This window comes from Rhinolophus sinicus, chromosome 1, assembly GCF_057876585.1.
Source record: "Rhinolophus sinicus isolate RSI-liver-muscle chromosome 1, RSI-T2T, whole genome shotgun sequence".
Lineage (NCBI taxonomy): Eukaryota > Metazoa > Chordata > Mammalia > Chiroptera > Rhinolophidae > Rhinolophus > Rhinolophus sinicus.
The window spans coordinates 41,764,691-41,783,187 of record NC_142501.1 but is presented as its reverse complement, the minus strand read 5'-3'; the positions used below and the strand labels follow the sequence as shown (position 1 = coordinate 41,783,187).

Here is an 18,497-nt window from a genome sequence, read left to right as displayed (position 1 = left end):
TTATATACTAAATGAAATTACAAGACACGATATTTTTATGAGCATGTGTCAGTCCCTCAAGAGATTAATAGAAACACAGTTTTTCACAAAGAATCCAAGTTCCCTATGAATAACATTGATGCTAACTTTTCCATTGTGTCACATCAATGTCAATGGGTGACCTCAAGTATTTAGATTCCTAGACTGTATTAATTGGTAAGTAGTCTCACCGAGTTCATATATAAAAGGTTTAAATTGCCATTCTATCTTGATGGGAACCATGACAAATGAAAATCATTAAATTTTACTATCAAATTGTTGTGGGTTTTTTCTGCTGATTTTGAAGAATATCCAAGCTAAATTATGTCCTGAGGGACTTAATTTTCAGCTTTTATTTCCTAAGTCAGTATCTTCCTTTGGATTTTTGGGAGGATTTCCAAATTACTGTTAAAAAGATTTACGAAATCCTTGGAGAAAGAGTTCTGCTAACCATGAAATCAATGGTCAAATTACCAGGATTAAAAAATAAGTTTTTACTTAAAAACATATGCCAATGGAAGAAATATGTCAAGTTATATTTTAGAATAGAAACCCAAGAGTATGTAAACATAGAGGGCTTCCATAGAGTCTAACAGGCACTCTTTAAATATTTGTTGACTGAATAAATCAACACGAAAGCAGCATTAAGAGCACTAAAATCAGCAAGAAAGCAGTAATGCAAATTTCTTATAACCATGAAACTTTAAAGAAACATCCCAAGGACAATTTACTTAAGGACACAGGTCTTACACCTTGATACCAAGGGCAGGAATGTACATCGAAGGGGTTCAGTAGGAATTAGCTAGGCCCAATAATGAGAGGATTGCCTAGACAGCCAGCTCCCTTGGGAAATAGCTAACACATAATAGACAGTGATAAATGTTTGCTAAATGGTATAGTTAAATGCAAGGTCTATGCTGGAAACATAACTTTTTTAAAATTTTTTCCCCAAGGTCTGTGATAAAAGACTATCTTCCTAGGTAAAGTCACCTTATGATATGCTGCTTCTAGCCCTTGGACCTCAAACATGTGGAGTCAATATTAGTTTTCCTTCTATAGATCTTTATCCTACAGAGACGTAAAGCCATAGGGTATTTATGGCACAAGCTGCTCTCAGCTGCCTTTGATAATTCATGGAGCAGTTATGCTGAAATCTCAGTGTGTATACAAATTACCTGAGCGTCTTTTTTTAAATGCAGGGTCTGATTCATTGGGTCTGGCTGGGGTCTGAGCCTCTGCATTTTTAACAAGCTCCTAGGTGATGTTGATGATACTGGTCCATGAATCACACTTTGAGCAGCAAGGTCAGAAGAAAGAGATGGATTTCTAAGCAGTTAGAATAAAGAGATGTGATGAGATGGCAGAGCACTGGATCTTGACTCAGAAGACGGATGATGGGAATACGACGAGTCACTTGACTTTTCCAAATCCAAATTTTCTCATTCAAGAAATGAGTGTATGTCTTGTTCTTTTGTTGTTTTTGGTTTATATACCACATATCAGTGAAATCACATGGTTCTCTGCTTTTTCTGTCTGACAAATGAGAAACAGAAACTCATAGACACAGACAATAGTTTAGTGGTTGCCAGAGGGTAAGGGGGGTGGGGGGTGGGGGGTGGGAGATGAGGGTAAGGGGGATCGAATATATGGTGATGGAAGGAGAACTGACTCTGGGTGATGAACACACAATGGGATTTATAGATGATGTAATACAGAATTGTACACCTGAAATCTATGTAATTTTACTAACAATTGTCACCCTAATAAATTTAATTAAAAAAAATTTACTAAATTAAAAAAAAAAAATGAGTGTAATAGCACAATAGTACCTGCTGCATGGATCGTTGTGAGAATGAAACTAATAATGTTATGCGAAAATTTACCAGAGCATATGGTAGCTATTCATTGCTGAATAAATGGTTGCTGATCCTAAAGCGTATAAATATAAGCACACAATTCCGCATTGGTAACTGGTAAAGATGGGGGTACCCTTCAGCGGTGTGCTTTTTATTGTTTCCGGGGTTCTATTCTTCATTCCTCTTCTTTTGCCAGTTACAATGTCTAACACTTAGTAGGTGATCAGTGTTTGTGGAATTGTCCTCGTAGTGTGGTTGCCAGTGTACATTTTTGGCTTCAAAGATAACTGATACCAGGATGGTGGCCCAGTGTTTCTCCGTGGCACGAACAGGAAAGAGAACCATCACCCAAAATAATGGCAATAACTTTTGGACCTTGAGTCCTTTTTGAAACTAGAAGTGTAATCACTGGGAGAAGACTGTAATGAAGGACACGGACCCAGCCTCAATTCTCAATAAAAATAGGATAAAATAGCTGATCATTCTTTGCCAGACAGTAGTCACAGTATTTTCTAATTTCGTAAATTATGTATACAATGTATCTCTCTGCCTTATATAAACAAAGACTAACAGGGGCCATTTGGCTGGCTTGTCCCTGGTGGGTAGCTCAGCCACCAAAAGGAGGCCAGCCTGCAGTGGTACAACTAATACTGCAGGGGCTCAAACCATCTTTCACTTCGTTGCAAACTGTCTCCCTTGCCACTGGGTAGTGCCCCCAAATTGCTCCTCTGAGGGTCTAACTTGCTGGTTAACAAACTTGTAAAATATTATATAAAACTCTCAAAAAGTGCATAGCAGGAAATAGAAGGTAGAAAAATCAGTGAATATCTTGCAGCATCCTTTACATCTTAACATCTCTTTCCACTGAGAATTCAGACAAAAACTGTTAACAACTTGGGGCAGTATTGTCAATTTATTTACAATAAAATCTAGAGTGAATTGGTTAATCTTCACTAAAAGAAGTAAGATCTTAAAGTCTAATCAGAGGATTTAAACAAAGTTGTATTAAAACGTATTCTTTTTCCACCCTTATAATCTGTAGATCCCAGGAGAAAAAAGAAGAGGCCATCACCTTACTGAAGGATTCCATTAAATATGGTCCAGAGTTTGCAGATGCATATTCAAGCTTAGCTTCATTATTGGCTGAGCAGGTGATTATTTCCATTTAATTTTACATATTTAAAAAAAATTTACTGTTGAATGTATGAATTAATATTACATATTAGATTTTTGGTACGGATGGTTTATGGACAACTAATTTCTATGTCAGTTTTTTTCTTGACAGAAATTATGAGCCTAGTATTCTCACTCCAGGATTCTCTGTGTAGTGTAGGTGCTCTTGAGACAAAGATGGTCGATTATAGGCCATTGATATAGTCTCTATCACTTTGGGACAAAAATCTGTCAAGAACAATACATGGTATTTGCTGGTTTTCTTACTATTTATCATAGTTTTTCTGGGGAATTATCAATGTACTAAGATCTCTAAACTCAGTGTGGAACCGATTACCAATCATCTTATAGATCCTATGTCTTAATACCTATTAGAAGATCACAGAGGCTTATAGGACGGGCTCCTAAGAGATAACATTTCTCAGGACATAAAATAGAGGAGTATTTTGATTCCCTTATTTCTTTGTGTCTAAATGATTTGATACTGCTTTTCACTGACCTGGATACATGCCCCCAGCTATGGGGAAACAAATGTAAGTTGTCTTCTTTAAGTTGATGATATTGTTTTGTTGACACGCGTAAGTGCCCTCAATAATTCTGCTAACCCACAACTGCCAGATTGTCTTAAAATCAAACTCAACCTTTGAAAGATACCCTGCAATATTCAGTTGGCTTGAATGTAGTGATTTAGATATTGCATGTCAGATACATAGGGGTGCAATTTGCATTTGAAAAACTTTGGAGGTTTCAGCAGGAAACAAAATTAGGACAGTCTATGGATATTTAAGTGTCAGAAATGATAAGCTTAGTTGTCTCTCTCATAGTCTCCATTTAGTGTAGGTGGGCTTTAGCAAAAAACCCATGTCAATAGTGGGTAATTTTAATGCCGGTTTTAGCACAATATTTAAGCTAAAATGATGATGGTCATGTACTAGGGTGTACACTGGCAGTCTGCAGCTGCCTTTGGCTTGTGCTGAAGCAGACACAGTAGAAGTTTTCCAAAGATATTGACTCCCTCACTCTTTCCTTTGCTCACCTCATTCTGGCTCCTAAGACCCTCGCCCTGCGTCTGCCTGGCTGGTTGTCTTACAGCTGCTCAGACTGCCAAGCCTGCCGCTCTCAGGGCCTTGGCACTGTCTTCCCTTGGCATGCACCGCTTTTCTCCCTGGTATCTTAGAGTTTCCTTCCTTGTGTCATGCTGATTTCAGCCCAAATATTACCATCTTAGAGGGCTTGTCTGTGATGACGCTTTCTAAATAGCAACCACACACTGCCCACCACGTTCTCTCTCACCTAGCCCGGCCTTACTTTTCCCCATAACATTTATCACCATTTAACATGTATTGGTTTGTCCGTGATCCTTCTGCCACTACTAGAATTCTTAACTCCGTGAGAATGGCTGTCTGTTCTAGTCATGGCCATATTCCCATGCCTCTCACGTTGTATGCAATCAGTAAATTTTGAGTGACTAAGTGAATCAATACGAACTGAAGAACATGTCGTCCCTCCAATCCATCACTGATTCTAAATTTACTCTTATATTACAAGGAGGGCTGGGCCTGTGGGCCACACTGTGTTGTGATGAAATTGTGCCTGAGCCCAATGCTCTTGCCCTCCACCGAGGGACCACATGAGGGACAGCGATTTGAAATGATCGCTGTGTCACAGTAGGGTCTGGGATGGGGTTGAGACCAGCACCCCTACATCATTCAGTGGCTCCTTCATGAGGACTCGAGGGAGGAATTTCTCTCATGTCTCAGGGTTAGGAAAGGTTAAGCTTCTGAACTACAAGCTTTTTGTTTTATTCTTAATATAATGCAGGAAAAATCTTGCAAATGCTAGTAAGGTTAACTCCATTTCCACCCCTTCTCGCCTAACAACCAGTCTAGAGTCTTTTCTGTGTGTGCTGCTGTGACTCCTGAGTTTATTACTTTCCTCAGTAATTGATTTTATTCAATTTATGTTCCACATTTTTGGAAGCTGCCTCAGTTTCTTTGTGGAACAATGAGGTATAACAAGTAAATAAATAAAGCATTAATAGTTGCATTAATTGCATTAATAGTTCCCATTCATATCTTTTTTCACAACTCAGCAGGGCAGATAATAAACATTAAATTGCTCTTCTAGATGAAAATTGCCCCTTAAAGTAAATGACAATTCACTTACCAGTAATACTCACACATATGTTGTTTTGGGGGAGCTCTTTACAGATATTCACACAGTTTCTGTAATGCCATCTTTTCTTTCTCACCCTCTAAATCCTGCCTATTTTTCAGATCCAGTGCACTTTCCACTTCCTTCCCCACCATTCTTCCACCTCCCCATCTCATGGCGAGTTGTATTTCCTTGGAGCTGCTATACCATTTTTGGGAACATGCATCAACTCTCAAGCTAATCATATATATTTTTATTTCTTGAATTAATATCTTGAACTATAATTTAAACATTTTATCAGGTTTATTTTTCTCGCAAGACTGCAAGTTTCTTTAAGAAAAGCAGCATCTTCTTTGTATACCCATTCCGCCTCTGGGGTTTAGGATAGTTCACTGTGTACTGTAGATCTTCACACAGGATGTCTTACCTTCAGTTACCTTGGGACTCACTTACCCCGTGCTGTGCTATTATGAGCATTTGACAGAGAAATGGACACCAGGTTCTAGATCTCACTTCATAGTAACCAACGGCACAGACTTGGATGAAGAGTACTTTACCTCTCTGGGCCTCAGTTTCCAAATTTGAACATTGATAAATATTCTATATTTTCTTCACTGTATCTTATGCCTCTGTCATTTTAAGGTGTCTAAAACCGTCCCATTTAACATCAACTAAGTGCTAATGAATATTTAAACGAATCACTTAAGGCTCCACTCTAATTAGTGCTATTGTTTCTATACAAATAAAGTATTAATATGTTAATATTGTGAAAAGAGATTTGCTTTGATAAATATTCAAATGTTTTGATTGTATTCCTTTCTTAAATTAATGAACTCTAAGTTCATGAACAATTACTATTTTAAAAATGATTGAGATGTTTAGTGACCTTGAAATTTTTTAACTCCATTCTGCAGTATCTTATTATTAATAAATGTTATAGAACGTAAAGACTAAAAAGGGCAACATATATACTTGTTCCTCAGTTGTGTCTAAAAAGTGTGAAATGCCTTATTTAAAATCAAGTACGTGATAAATTTAATTTTCTGTGAACCACAATGGCAAGTTGATATAAAGTTATTACTGCATGTCTCCTAGTTGAAGTCAGGAATTTTTTTTAAGAAAATTGTGACTGCCACCATGATCTTTTCTTACCTACAAAGGTCGCAGTTTTTGCCAGTCTCTCCTACTGTAGCGTTGAATGTAAAATGCTATGAGATCTAAGAATGTAATTGAAGGATGGAAAGGTTCTCTCTTCTGCTCCTTTGGGCAAGTGATTTTAACATCAAAGAGGCAGAGCAGCCATTGGGCACAACGCAGGCCTGCCTGCCCTCTCTTTCAACATCTTGTCTTCTTCGTGTTTTGAATTCTTTAGTAATAAAGACAATGCTTCAGATACACGGGCAAGGCACAGAGAAACTACTGGAAAAAAAATGCACCTAGCTTCACATTCTTTGGCATCAAAGGAACTCATTTCTTGGTGACACAACCTTATTTAACAGCATTCCACAGTTTCAGGCACCTGAGGTATTAATATACGAAAGTAATGTTTACAAACCTTAGTCAAGCTGTGACACTCTTGAGAAACTCTTCCCTCACAGGTCACCTTCCAGTGCCACCTGTGCATATGCCCAGTGCATGCTTACTGTGGCGGTGGGCCATGTCATAGTGGGAAAGTCTTTACTACACTGCGCTGAAACCTCCAGTCCTGTAATTTGCTCCTTGTGGGCCCAGCCCAACAGAGAGCTTGTTGGTCACAGGTTATAAGCACAGCTGTCTTGACACTTCTCTAATCATCTCTTTTCTAAGCTAACCCCATTTGTCATAACTTGTTCCTCTTTTACCCTGATTTCCAAATACTTTCCTTCTGGTCATGTTGCTTTGCATGGCCTCTGAAGTTTCCATGTTCTCTGTGACAATATGGCTCCCAAATTGAACTGGCTTTCTAATCTGTAATTCATAAATTCAGGGTGGAAATAGAAATACTTACTTTCTTGTCTTGAGATCCTGTGTCTCAACGATATGATATCCTAAAAGGAATAATGTAAGTTGTTTAGCATCCACATGATGCTCTGGCTCAGGGTGGAGAGCCAGTCAAATGAAATCCCTGAAAAATTTAACGGTCCATTACTCCAGTTCTCACCCATTTTGCAGGCAAGTTTTTATGAACTGTATAAACGGATTCATTGTTATGTGTATTTAAATTCAACTTCTTTATATCAGCCTGAAATTTCAGGTGTTCTAGGATTTTTTAAATCCTTTCTTCTACCATTCATTGTATTAATTACTCTTTCCAGCTATTTCAATTGGCAAATCGAATAAGAATAACTTCTAGTTACTTATTTACATTTTTGATTTAAAAATGTTGCCAAGATCCATAGCAAAAAGTGTTGCCAAGATCCCACATTGTGTCTGTAGAATCTTCTGTCCAGATTGACCTCTAGTTTACCCAAGAGGCTCTAGGTGCAGTTATTCAACTTTTGGTTAATTTATGAAAATACATTATCGTCTGGCTCACCTCTGTCAGATTTGTCTACAAGGATGTTGTCAGAGACTTGTCAGACACTTTCTGAAAGCCTTCCCCTGATCTAAGTTTGTGATTCTATCAAAAAAAGAAAACAGGTTCATTTGGCGTGCTTTGCTCTTACTGACAGCATACTGCTGTCTGCAGATACCATTTCCCATCCTCACTCCCAATGAAACCATGAGTTTAATAATCTTTTCTAGGATTTATCTGGGACTTATCTTGTGTTCATTACTGTTGGAACCTGAGGGTAACAAGTAAGTCTGAACACAATAGAGAATCTGAGAAGGGGACATTGGATAAATAGGTTAATAAGTTTGACAACATTATAGTGGAACATATTAAGGCCCAGAGTGGAGCCCAAATTTGAAATTGATAGATAATAGAAAGCAAAGGTTAAGTATCTGAGGAATGGGTTTTAAAACATGTGAGGAAGAAGAAAATCCTGTGGAAATATATAGGGTATTTTGGAGGAGGCTTTTACTGCATTCTGGTGTGAGTAGTTGAGAGATTTGTTTCAGGGAGGAAGTGCGAGAATGGATGAACTGTGTTGTCGGAAAAGATTCCCTTTGTACTTAGAGACTGTCTGCATGTGAAGACTGAAAGGTAAAGAAAAATAGAAAATGAAGAACTCCAGGTCAGAGCACTTGAAGGATTGAGATAGCTATTCTAACCACTAATAGCTATGGGGAAGCCAGGCAGAGGCAGGATATTAGGAAAGGAGGAACTGAGATCAGCTTCAACATTTTTTCCCCAATTGCATAAATTATATAAATATAATGGAAAGTGAGGAAAAATCAGAAAAAATAAAATATAGCTTTCACGATAATATAATATCTGGAAGTAACAAATATTATCTTTTTTTTAAATATCCGCAGGTTTTAAAATTGACTTATTTGTTTTCATACTTAGATTCACATATAGTTTGTATCCTGTTCTTTTCACTTACCATTAAATTATGCATAATATTGTACATATTTTCATGGTACTAAATGGCCTTCATAAAAACCATTTTAATGGCTACGTACCAATTTATCAAAATGATGCATTATAACTTACATAATAATATCTCAACTGTTGGTCATTTGGGGTGTGTGTGTGTGTGTGTGTGTGTGTGTGTGAACTTTTCTTTTCTTATGGCTTTTTAAAAAACAATGTTTTGAATCATTTCCTAATGATGGATTCCTAGAAGTAGAATTCCCATATCAAAGAGCATCAGCATGTTTCATGGACCTACTTGACTAAATTGCTCTTGGGGTACATTACTAAATTGCTTTCCAAAAGAGTGGTACCAATATGCTCTGTCACCAGCCGTGTACAACCTTTGCATCTTAAATGTTAGTGGAACAGTTAAATGAAAAAAAAAACCACATAGACAGATGACAGTGAGAGAGATCAGGGCTGGAAAGATATATTTTGGATTTTATAAATGAAAACATAGTCTGAGTAGGTAATTTTTCTGAGGGGAAAATGAAGAATAGTATAGAGGGTAAAAATCTTTAAAGATTTTCTTTTTTAGGCTTTTCATTTTATAGATAAAAATATGACGTGTACAGAATTAAGTGCTGCTGAAGGTCACACAAATAACCAGTGTCAGGACCCAGACTAGGGCCTGGTCTCTCAACACCTTCCCCACGGCTCTTTCACTGTATGATGCTGGGTTCCCATGATTGGACTATGGTAATGGGCCACTGTAAATGAGGCTGTGTGTGCAAGGGGCCAGAAGGGAGTAAAGAAGTGATAGAGGAAACCCAGGAGGGTGAATTGTCATAGAAGTTAGAGACATGAAAGTATCCAGATGAGAGCTGACGTCCCTCTGTGTCTATTGCAGCAAAGAAGAAAACTGAGCACAGAAAATAAACTCTTAGATTCAAAGTCAGGGTGGTCTGTGGCTTGCTCCTCTCTTCTGGTTCTCCATTAGCATTCAGAACTGGCCGTACTCCAACTTCACAGATAGAATCGTAAACATTTACAAGCCCACCATCATTTTTAACCAGCTTACTCTTTCCCTAGATTATAGAGCTTGCATTACATTAGCCGTAATGGAAGTAAAATTAACATTGTTTATGACTCTGACCCACTGCAAATTATGGCTAGCCCCAAGTTTATAGTCTATTGAAAAACTCATTTAATTAGTTTGATAACACTTAAAATAAAATATTTTCCTTTCATGTATTTTGGGATATGACTTCACCTGATACAAGAATGAAAAGAAAATTGGAACAATTAAATATAATTTAGAAGTATAGATTAAAAGTATGAGGTTCAGGGTCAGTTTCTGTCCTACACATGCCACCTTTTGGGTAGATTCAGCCATGTATAGCACTGCATATGTGGCCAACACAGCTTGAACTGGACCCTACCTTAGGAATTCATTGATTTAGTTATTCAGCACACATTTATAGAACATCTAGGTACCACCAAGCATTAGAGATTGTTGAAGTAGCAAGGTATGGGACTTACCCTCGTGGAACTTAGAGTCTGGAAGGGAAGGCTACCCCTAAACAAAGAATTACATTCTTGGCCTCCCTCCCCGATATCTAACACAATTGTGACAAATGTGCAAAGGGAAAGTACCAGTGAGAATGTTAAGGGGACCTGACCTAATGTCAGAAGGGGTGTATGGGCAGTGGCAGCAGTGGCCAACGAGTGACATTTAATCTGATGCTTGAAGAACTTATAGATACTAACTCGGTAAAAATTAATTGGATAAGCTTTCTGGCCAGAGGGCATAGACAACCTGAGGGCTCTGAGGTGGAGACACTGGAGGTGCCTTCCTCTAATAGAAAGAAAGTCATGGGATTAGAAATGCCGAGAATGAAGATGAAATGGCGTGAGAAGGAAGCTGCAATTCTAGGCAAGTGCGGGTTTTCTCCCTGTTCCCAGTCTCCTGACAATGCTATACCCCTGTGGTTACTCATTCTTGTCATTCTTTCTCTTTCGCTTCTTTTATGATTCTTGGCATTTCCTCTTTAAAATGTGTCTCTCTTACTGAAATTGTCACAGGGTGGTGTTGATCATAGTCTGCTGTGTGATAAGAAAATTCAGGATCAGAAATATCTAACATTTCCTTCGTGAAAAGGAATGCCAAGTTAATTAATTCATTTCAGTTGAATGTGAAAGAGAATTAGACATCAAATATTGAGAGCACATTTCTCATAAACATCCATGTTGAGTACATAATGACTGATGGGTGGAAAAACTGTTTTGTAAAATTAAGTAATAAATAAATAAATAAATAAATGCCAAGAAGAAGCCAAGAAAGCAGATATCTCTGCTTTATGCGTGGTGTGTGTGTGTGTGTGTGTGTGTGTGTGTGTGTGTGTGTGTGTTTTAAATGTAGGTTCCCCATCCAGAGCCAGTTCTCCTTTCATCACCATATATTTGACCCCCTTTGCCCTCTTCTACCATCCCCACTTCCCCCTTACCCTCTGGTAACCACCAAAGTGTCTGCATCTATGAGTTTTTGTTTGTTTGTTTATATCGTTCGTTTGTTGATTTCAGCTTTATGTTTTGAACTGCTGTGTTTTGAAGAGTTTCTGAGAGAAGTCATTGACATGAGTTTAAACACATCCATTGGTCCTAAACTTCCTAGGTTTGGAATAGTAAATAAAGTCATTTGTTAGTCATAATAAAGTTACGTATTTTCTGAAAGATGGCAGATGTTTAGTGTAATCTTTCCCACGTTTAATTTTGTAGTTACTAGATCTCTAGTCTCTTCAAGAATTCAGATCTCTGTCCAAGATTTCAGCAACATCTGATGAGGGTATAGCAAATCTGTAACCAATACTTCCTACTGCTTTTTCTCCATATATTGTTGAGTAACCAGTGTTTGCTAGTAAGTACACTGGGACTTGTTCTCAAGCGATCTGGATTTAAATAAATAAAATAAAGTAATTTGGTGGATGGGGAGGTACCTTACGACTCTGTGTGCTCACATCATTGACTAGAGTGAAAGTATTTCTAGAAAACAGTTTCAGATGCATGACCTTAGTGTCAGGGCATGAGGACAGCTTTCCAACCCACATCTCTACAGGTCCTTCACCACTTTGGACTATTGTATCCTATACCTTCCATGCAGTAAGTACCCTTTGTGACAGGCCACTTATTAAGCTGGCTGTTCACAAAGTGTTGACTGGGGATCCCTGAGGTCTATGCAATTTTCATAATAGTACCAACAAGCAATTTGCCTTTTTCATTCCCGTTTTCTCATGAGCATACAGTAGTTCTTTATAGGCTATATGATGTGTGCACAATTATGAAAAAGCTGTAAAAATATTCTCTTCTTTTCCAACTAAACGTCTACATTTAGTTTTCTTCATATACTCCAACTAAAAAACATATAAAAACAGATTGAGCCCAAGAGTAGATATGAGAATCCAACTGTCTTCTATGAAAGAGATTTACAAAAATTTAAAATAATGCCACTCTTCTGACTAACTTTTTTTTTGCTTTAGGAATATATTTTTTATATAAATGTGTTATGTTTGAGTGTATTATCATTTTAATGATATGTTATCATTTTAATGATAATGTTTGAGTTTATTATCATTGAAATACTTTAAAAATTTCTCAGCTTCGTTTCTATTATGGCTAAGGACATATAGCCCACATAAACAAAGCTCTCTCAGTGAATTTTAGAGTACAAGAGTCCTAAAACCTAGAAGTTTGGGGTTGCTACATCAAGCCCATGTCCGTTTGTCCTCCTGGTTGCTGCAACTTCAACTATAAGAAATTTTTCCAAACATATCAGTTTGGTCCAAGAGAGTAAATTACAGTCAGGGTCCCTTTTTCAGAAGATCTACTTTTTACTTTCCTTTTTTGAGGTAAAAAACATACCATGTTGGGTAATTACAGCTTGTAAAAAGTAGAGATGTTGACTATATTTTATCTTTCCCTGAAGGCCTATTTTTATTTCAGCCCCACTGAAAATGCTTTTGAGCCTTGGAGAGAAGCCCGAGGTTGCATGCCGCCCGTTTTTAACCACTGCCCTCGAAGGCTGATTTCATGCTGAGGCAGCGCTTGGTTGAAGACTCTGATGTGCAGCAGAAAGTAGTTTTTGTCAGAACCGTTCTCTGGGTCCCAAGCATTTTTAATTGAAGTGGTTCTATAAATAGCTATGTTCATTTTCCCTAGATCTCACAAATCAGTAGAGACTAGGAATGGTCACACTTAGGTCAAGACATCTATCCAGGAGAGGTAAATGAAAGTGTGTGTGTGAAGTTGAGCTTCTGGGATTAACTCCTGCTACTTTTCAAGATAAATGCACTGCCCTTCCAGAGAACGTGGGATTTATTTTAAATAAACCTGGAAGGTATTTTTCTTCTGCAGTGGCCGTTCCCTTTCACTTTTTAATAAATGAAGTTAGTCATTCCATGAAATTTACAGTCAAGCGAAAGGAAGAGGAAGGCAGATATTGAAGACATTTTTCATAGAGCCAGAATCTTGAGACAGCCCTTGGGGGTTCCCAGGGGTATAGAGGAGTGATTACCTGCTACTGATATGCAAGTAAATCCCATTACGTCTTCGGACTTTGGAAATTGAATTTCTAATGGAAACCCCGCTTGTAAAGCCAAAAGTAAGAGAAGTTTTAGATGAAAAGGTGATCTCTTTGTCTATTTTGGAGTCAGCAAGAATATAGAAAAGTAACATTACATCCGATAAAACAGTAGTTGCATTTGAAGTGTTGTTACTGTTGTATGTGACTTCAGGAAGTTAGAATGTAAAGACATCAAGTTTACTCCTTTTCAGGAAAAACACCTTTTACCTCTTCTGCAGTTTAGTTATGAAGATGTTTTTAAGATCTCAAGTACCCACGGATCTTTTCCAAGCACATCTGTATGTTACACAGCTACTGGAGTTAGTGGTCATCAGCATCCTTGGACATTTGACAGGTGTAGAATATCTTTCCAACCATAAGTCTGGATGTCACTTCTGGTTGCCTCCCAAGTCCCTGATGCTTCTCCTCCCGTGACACTGTCACCATACATTGCAGTATCTCCTTCTTGTCTGAATCTTACTCAGTTGTCTCTGAGGGCGGGATGTGTCTGTCTCATTCGCTCGTCTGTCTCAACTATGCACTTGGCTTATGGATAATGCTCACAAAATATGTGTTGAGAGGATGGATAGATGGATGGGTGGATATCCCAATTGTTTCCTTTGGTGCCAGATACACCCTTGTTTATTTCCAGAAATATTGCTTTTATTCAGGGTTTACCAGTTCCCTGTATGTCCACCGAAAACCTACCGTGTTTCCCCAAAAATGAGACCTAGCCGGACAATCAGCTCTAATGTGTCTTTTGGAGCAAACATTAATATAAGACCCAGTCTTATTTTACTATAATATAAGACCGGCTAATATAATATAATATAATATAATATAATATAATATAATATAATATAATATAATATAGTATAGTATAGTATAGTATAGTATAGTATAGTATAACATAACATAACATAACATAACATAACATAACATAACATAACATAACATAACATAACATAACATACCAGGTCTTATATTAATTTTTGCTTCAAAAGATGCATTAGAGCTGATTGTCCAGCTAGGTCTTATTTTCAGGGAAATAAACATGGTAGGTTTGTCTTTGTCCCCTTGTATCTATGAGATCTTGGGCAAGTTTCTTAATCAATTGGTACTCAAGTTTCTTCATTTGTTAAAAATGGTGGTTAATTAGGTTCTATTAATGTTCTTTCCAGCTCTAATATTCTTTTATTTCCAGTGCTGAAAATCTCATCATTGTATTTTTAATAATTGTTTATTTTATTTTATCTTACCATGACTATGTTAGTGTGTGTTAAAAGTGTCATGTAAAGTAGCAAACTTGATCCTATAAAAATAAAGATAGTGTCTAACACAACACTGGTCAGATGGTAACACTGGAAACTCAAGATTTTTCAGGAACGATTACCCAGTTTTGGATTAGCCAGGGTATCCTTTCTCTGGTTGCTGCTGAGATATTGTTTATTGATCTCTGTATCAGAAGGTTGATTAAGGAAAATTAAAAGAATAAAACATCCAGATTAGTTACTTATTTCTCACTTAGAGCTACTTAAAGAGGTTTGCTGGGAGAGGAACTTGAAACTGTTGGCTCAAATGCCCCTTGGACAGGGTCCTGATGTCTGATGTGGCTGCAGTAACAACTCACCTGAGCTCAGAGCATCTGTACTCACCTCTTTCATATGCTGCTCATAAGTACCCAGTGGTCCTCTTTGAGTACTTGAGGAGGACACTGTTTAAATAATACTTGATAACAAAGAGCAGTGACTTGTATTTCAATTTGACTGTTTTGGCACAGGCATGTCACAAGATCCTGCTTTATCATTAGGTAGGAAAGCCAGGATTCATCCAGATCTGAGTGACTCAAAAAGCCTGTGCTCTCTCGCTAGCTTGTATGGCCTGGGAACGTTCCTCCCCAGCTGACTGTAAGCTTGAAGCATTTCTCCAACGCTGGACTGCACTGAATGATTTGAAGTTGAGAGATCTTAGTCTCTTGAACACCTACAATGTGCTAGAGCTTTTATCAAAAAAAAAAGAAGTTTGATATAATTTGTGTTCTGCCTGTCCCCATTTGACAACACACTCGCACACTCACAAATTTACTAGTCCTTCAATAGATGGTATCTTCATAAAGTTTTTCTTCAGTAGATTGAAAGGAGATATTTGGAGATATTCATTCATCTTTATCTTTTTTTGAGTTTGACCATTTGTTGAATTTGGCCATTAGAAAATGCATATTTTTAGAAACATGGATCTCCATGCTTGCTGGACTATGGATTTATTGTTCAAATAAGTGAAATTTGTCAAATTCAAACCACATTTTATCCCCAAAGTGGTATTTAATGTGTGGATTGAAAGAGATGGCATTGGTCATTCTACAGAGGGTAAAATCTACTTTGCTTTTCTGGGTGAGATCAGATGTAGGCTTCTTGGCTTATTGCTCAGCACTCAGAACATTTTTATTCACAAGCTAAGGTGTCAGGTCTGAGAAAACCGATGCTGTGAATTCCCCTTTCATTTGTCTGGTTGAATGCTTAGTACAAGTAACTTGTGATAAAATTATGGGCAATGTCCATGCTCCGAGCATATTAAAGGAAAAGTTGTAATGTGTTTTATGCAAGATAATTTCCATTCACCTGACCTTCACAGCAGTCCTAGGAAAAACTGTGAAATTGTTTACTTGTGAGTAATTGTTAGAACCTGGGTAGCTTTGATTCATTAATTAGGTGTTACTCTCCATATTGTAAAGTATATGGGACTCAACAGTCTCAGATGGTTATGAAAAACGTACCTAAAAGCGAATTCAGAACTATTAAAGGTGTGTTCATGTGAATATTTAGAGGAGTAGAAGACCAGGGCAATTAGAAAATGATCCATTGAAGATGTGGCGGTTGATCTGGGCCTTCCCACAGAGCTAGGAGCTGGAGGTGTGCCTTTGAGGAGACATATATTCCTGTTGCAGGGAACACATCAGAGATGGAAAGCTCAGGTTGGATATGGGAAGTGGCAAAAAGTTTGGAGGGCTATACAAATATTTCAAGTAGGAAAGAATAAGGCAAAGCCCTCCCGTAATCTGCATCAGCCTCCCTTCCTTGTCCCCAAAAGCTCCCCAACTAAACCATGCAGTGTAGGTAAAAGAGAATGCTGGTTCTGCACATGCAGCTGTACAAGTATCCCAGGCCACCCTGTCTCCCAGGCAGACCATCACCTGGGAAGATATTCCTATATAGATGCATCACCCATTTTCATCCAGAGAATTACTGGGTGGAAAGCATCATTCAGACAACCATTTTGAGCTTGTTTCCCCAACTAGAGGACAAATCCTTCCAGACATAACTTCTTAGTAAACATCAACTGTTTGCCCTGAAGGAAATAAACACTGATGAATTGTAGGCATGTGTGCAGTTAGCACTGACTTTCATTCAGACGGAGTATGTAGAGTTTGATGTCAGTGCCTATTTCATAGTAGATGCTCAGTAAATTATTTTCTGCTTTTCCCATTTGTACCATTCAGTTTACTGTTAATTTTTAAAACTTTCTCATTTACTTTTCTTTATTTTCTTTTAAAGGAGAGATTTAAGGAAGCTGAGGAAATATACCAGGCTGGAATAAAGAATTGTCCAGACAGCTCAGACTTACATAACAACTATGGAGTTTTCTTAGTTGATACTGGTAAGTGAAATGGAAGAGAACCTGTTCTGTTGAGATTAGATAATACTTCCTCTCTCTCTTTCACTCTCAAGCAGCATGGCAACCACCCAAATAATTCCTCAGAATTCACCGGGCTTGGCAGGACCCTCACACTGTTGACAGTCACATTAGACCATGGGGCTGTCATTTCTTTAAATCTTGAGGCTCAGTTCAGTAAAATCTACCCAGTTCTTATAAGGATATCTCTTAGGAAAACTCCCCAGGTGGCAGGAAGTTGCATTGATGATTTAATGAGTAGCAGTCTTCTCTGAGTATCATTTATTCAAGCTTATAAATCTATGGTAATGAAATGTTCCTCTGCAAGGATGCACAACCTGCCTCTAGTTAACTGGCAGATGGCAAGTACTTTCTACAACTGATAAAAAAAAAAAGGCTTCAGAATTGTTTTATTGTTCCTTACATGATATACATTACAGAAACTGTATTATAATTGTTACAGTATTCTTATACAACAATGCTATGTAAATTACATTTACTCCATCTTATTTAATGCAAAACTTTACCTAGTGGGGATTCCGTCTTCTTTATGACTTGTGCCCCATGTGCCGTTGGCATGTTATGAACACTTACAAAGAATAAAAAGATATTTGAATTTAATGCAAAAAGCACCACTTTGTTCTCGTTGACTATTACACTACCTGCTCTGCAGTAAAATTTAATTTCAATTATTCTGTCAATATGAAATACTTGCAAGGGTCCTTATTTTCCGGGAAATTGGAAGTTCTTCTGTTTTATAGAACATACATTTATATTCTGATTCATTTAAGAAACATCGCTTATTTTGGCATGTAAAATTGTTTTGCAGTGCCACCTGCTGGTTCATTAGCAATGTAATGATAAATTCGGTATCACAGATGTAAAAACCAGAAGAGACCTCCTGTGGCCTGGTCTAATCCTCTTCCTTCTACTTCAACAACAAAAAAGTAACACCCTGATCCCCACCCCTCATAAACCTCGCTGACCACGATATATATCTGCCCACCACTTCCTTTGCATTCGTGTGTTCATACTGGTGAAATTCTCCCCATCACCCCTAACCTATTCCCAGATCTGTACGTACCTAGTCGTTTTTGGCCCCTCCTAGTCAAACTTGCATTCAAAGAAGGTGCACTCGCAAAGAGGTCTGTGTAGGGAAAAACATTCCATTCCATATAGGAGTTCAGACTCTTCTGAAGTTTAGTCACTTAGCTAGAATTTCACCAGGCAACTTCTTTGGGGAACCTTATCAGACTAAAGAGACTTGATTCCTGTTTAGGCCTTGACCCTTACCTGCCCTAGAATTTTTGTCACATCTCTTCATGTCTTTGCATTTTAGTGTCTCTATCTGTAAAGTGATAATTTTGTTTGTTTTAAAATATTTCTTAAATTCCAAGAGGCAGCTTGAAATTTAAAATAAAAAATACCTGCAAGAATCATGTAATATCACTTCATTAAAGTGTTTCTAAATATACAATGCATTGCATAAATGCAAGGTGGTATTATTATTATTATTATTAATTATTATTATTAAAGTCCCATTAAGTAAATTCCATTTAAATAAATG

At 37.6% G+C, this 18,497-nt stretch overlaps 1 protein-coding gene across 2 annotated transcripts in view; it reads left to right on the top strand.

The window, feature by feature from the left end:
- Positions 1-18,497, top strand: part of TMTC1 (transmembrane O-mannosyltransferase targeting cadherins 1) — a 230,195-nt gene that overhangs the window by 198,793 nt on the left and 12,905 nt on the right. For both annotated transcript variants that reach the window (XM_074325861.2, XM_074325860.2), the window contains 2 exons: positions 2,917-3,025; positions 16,813-16,915. In XM_074325861.2, the coding sequence (XP_074181962.2) occupies positions 2,917-3,025; positions 16,813-16,915 (212 nt within the window). The remainder of the gene's footprint in view (positions 1-2,916; positions 3,026-16,812; positions 16,916-18,497) is intronic.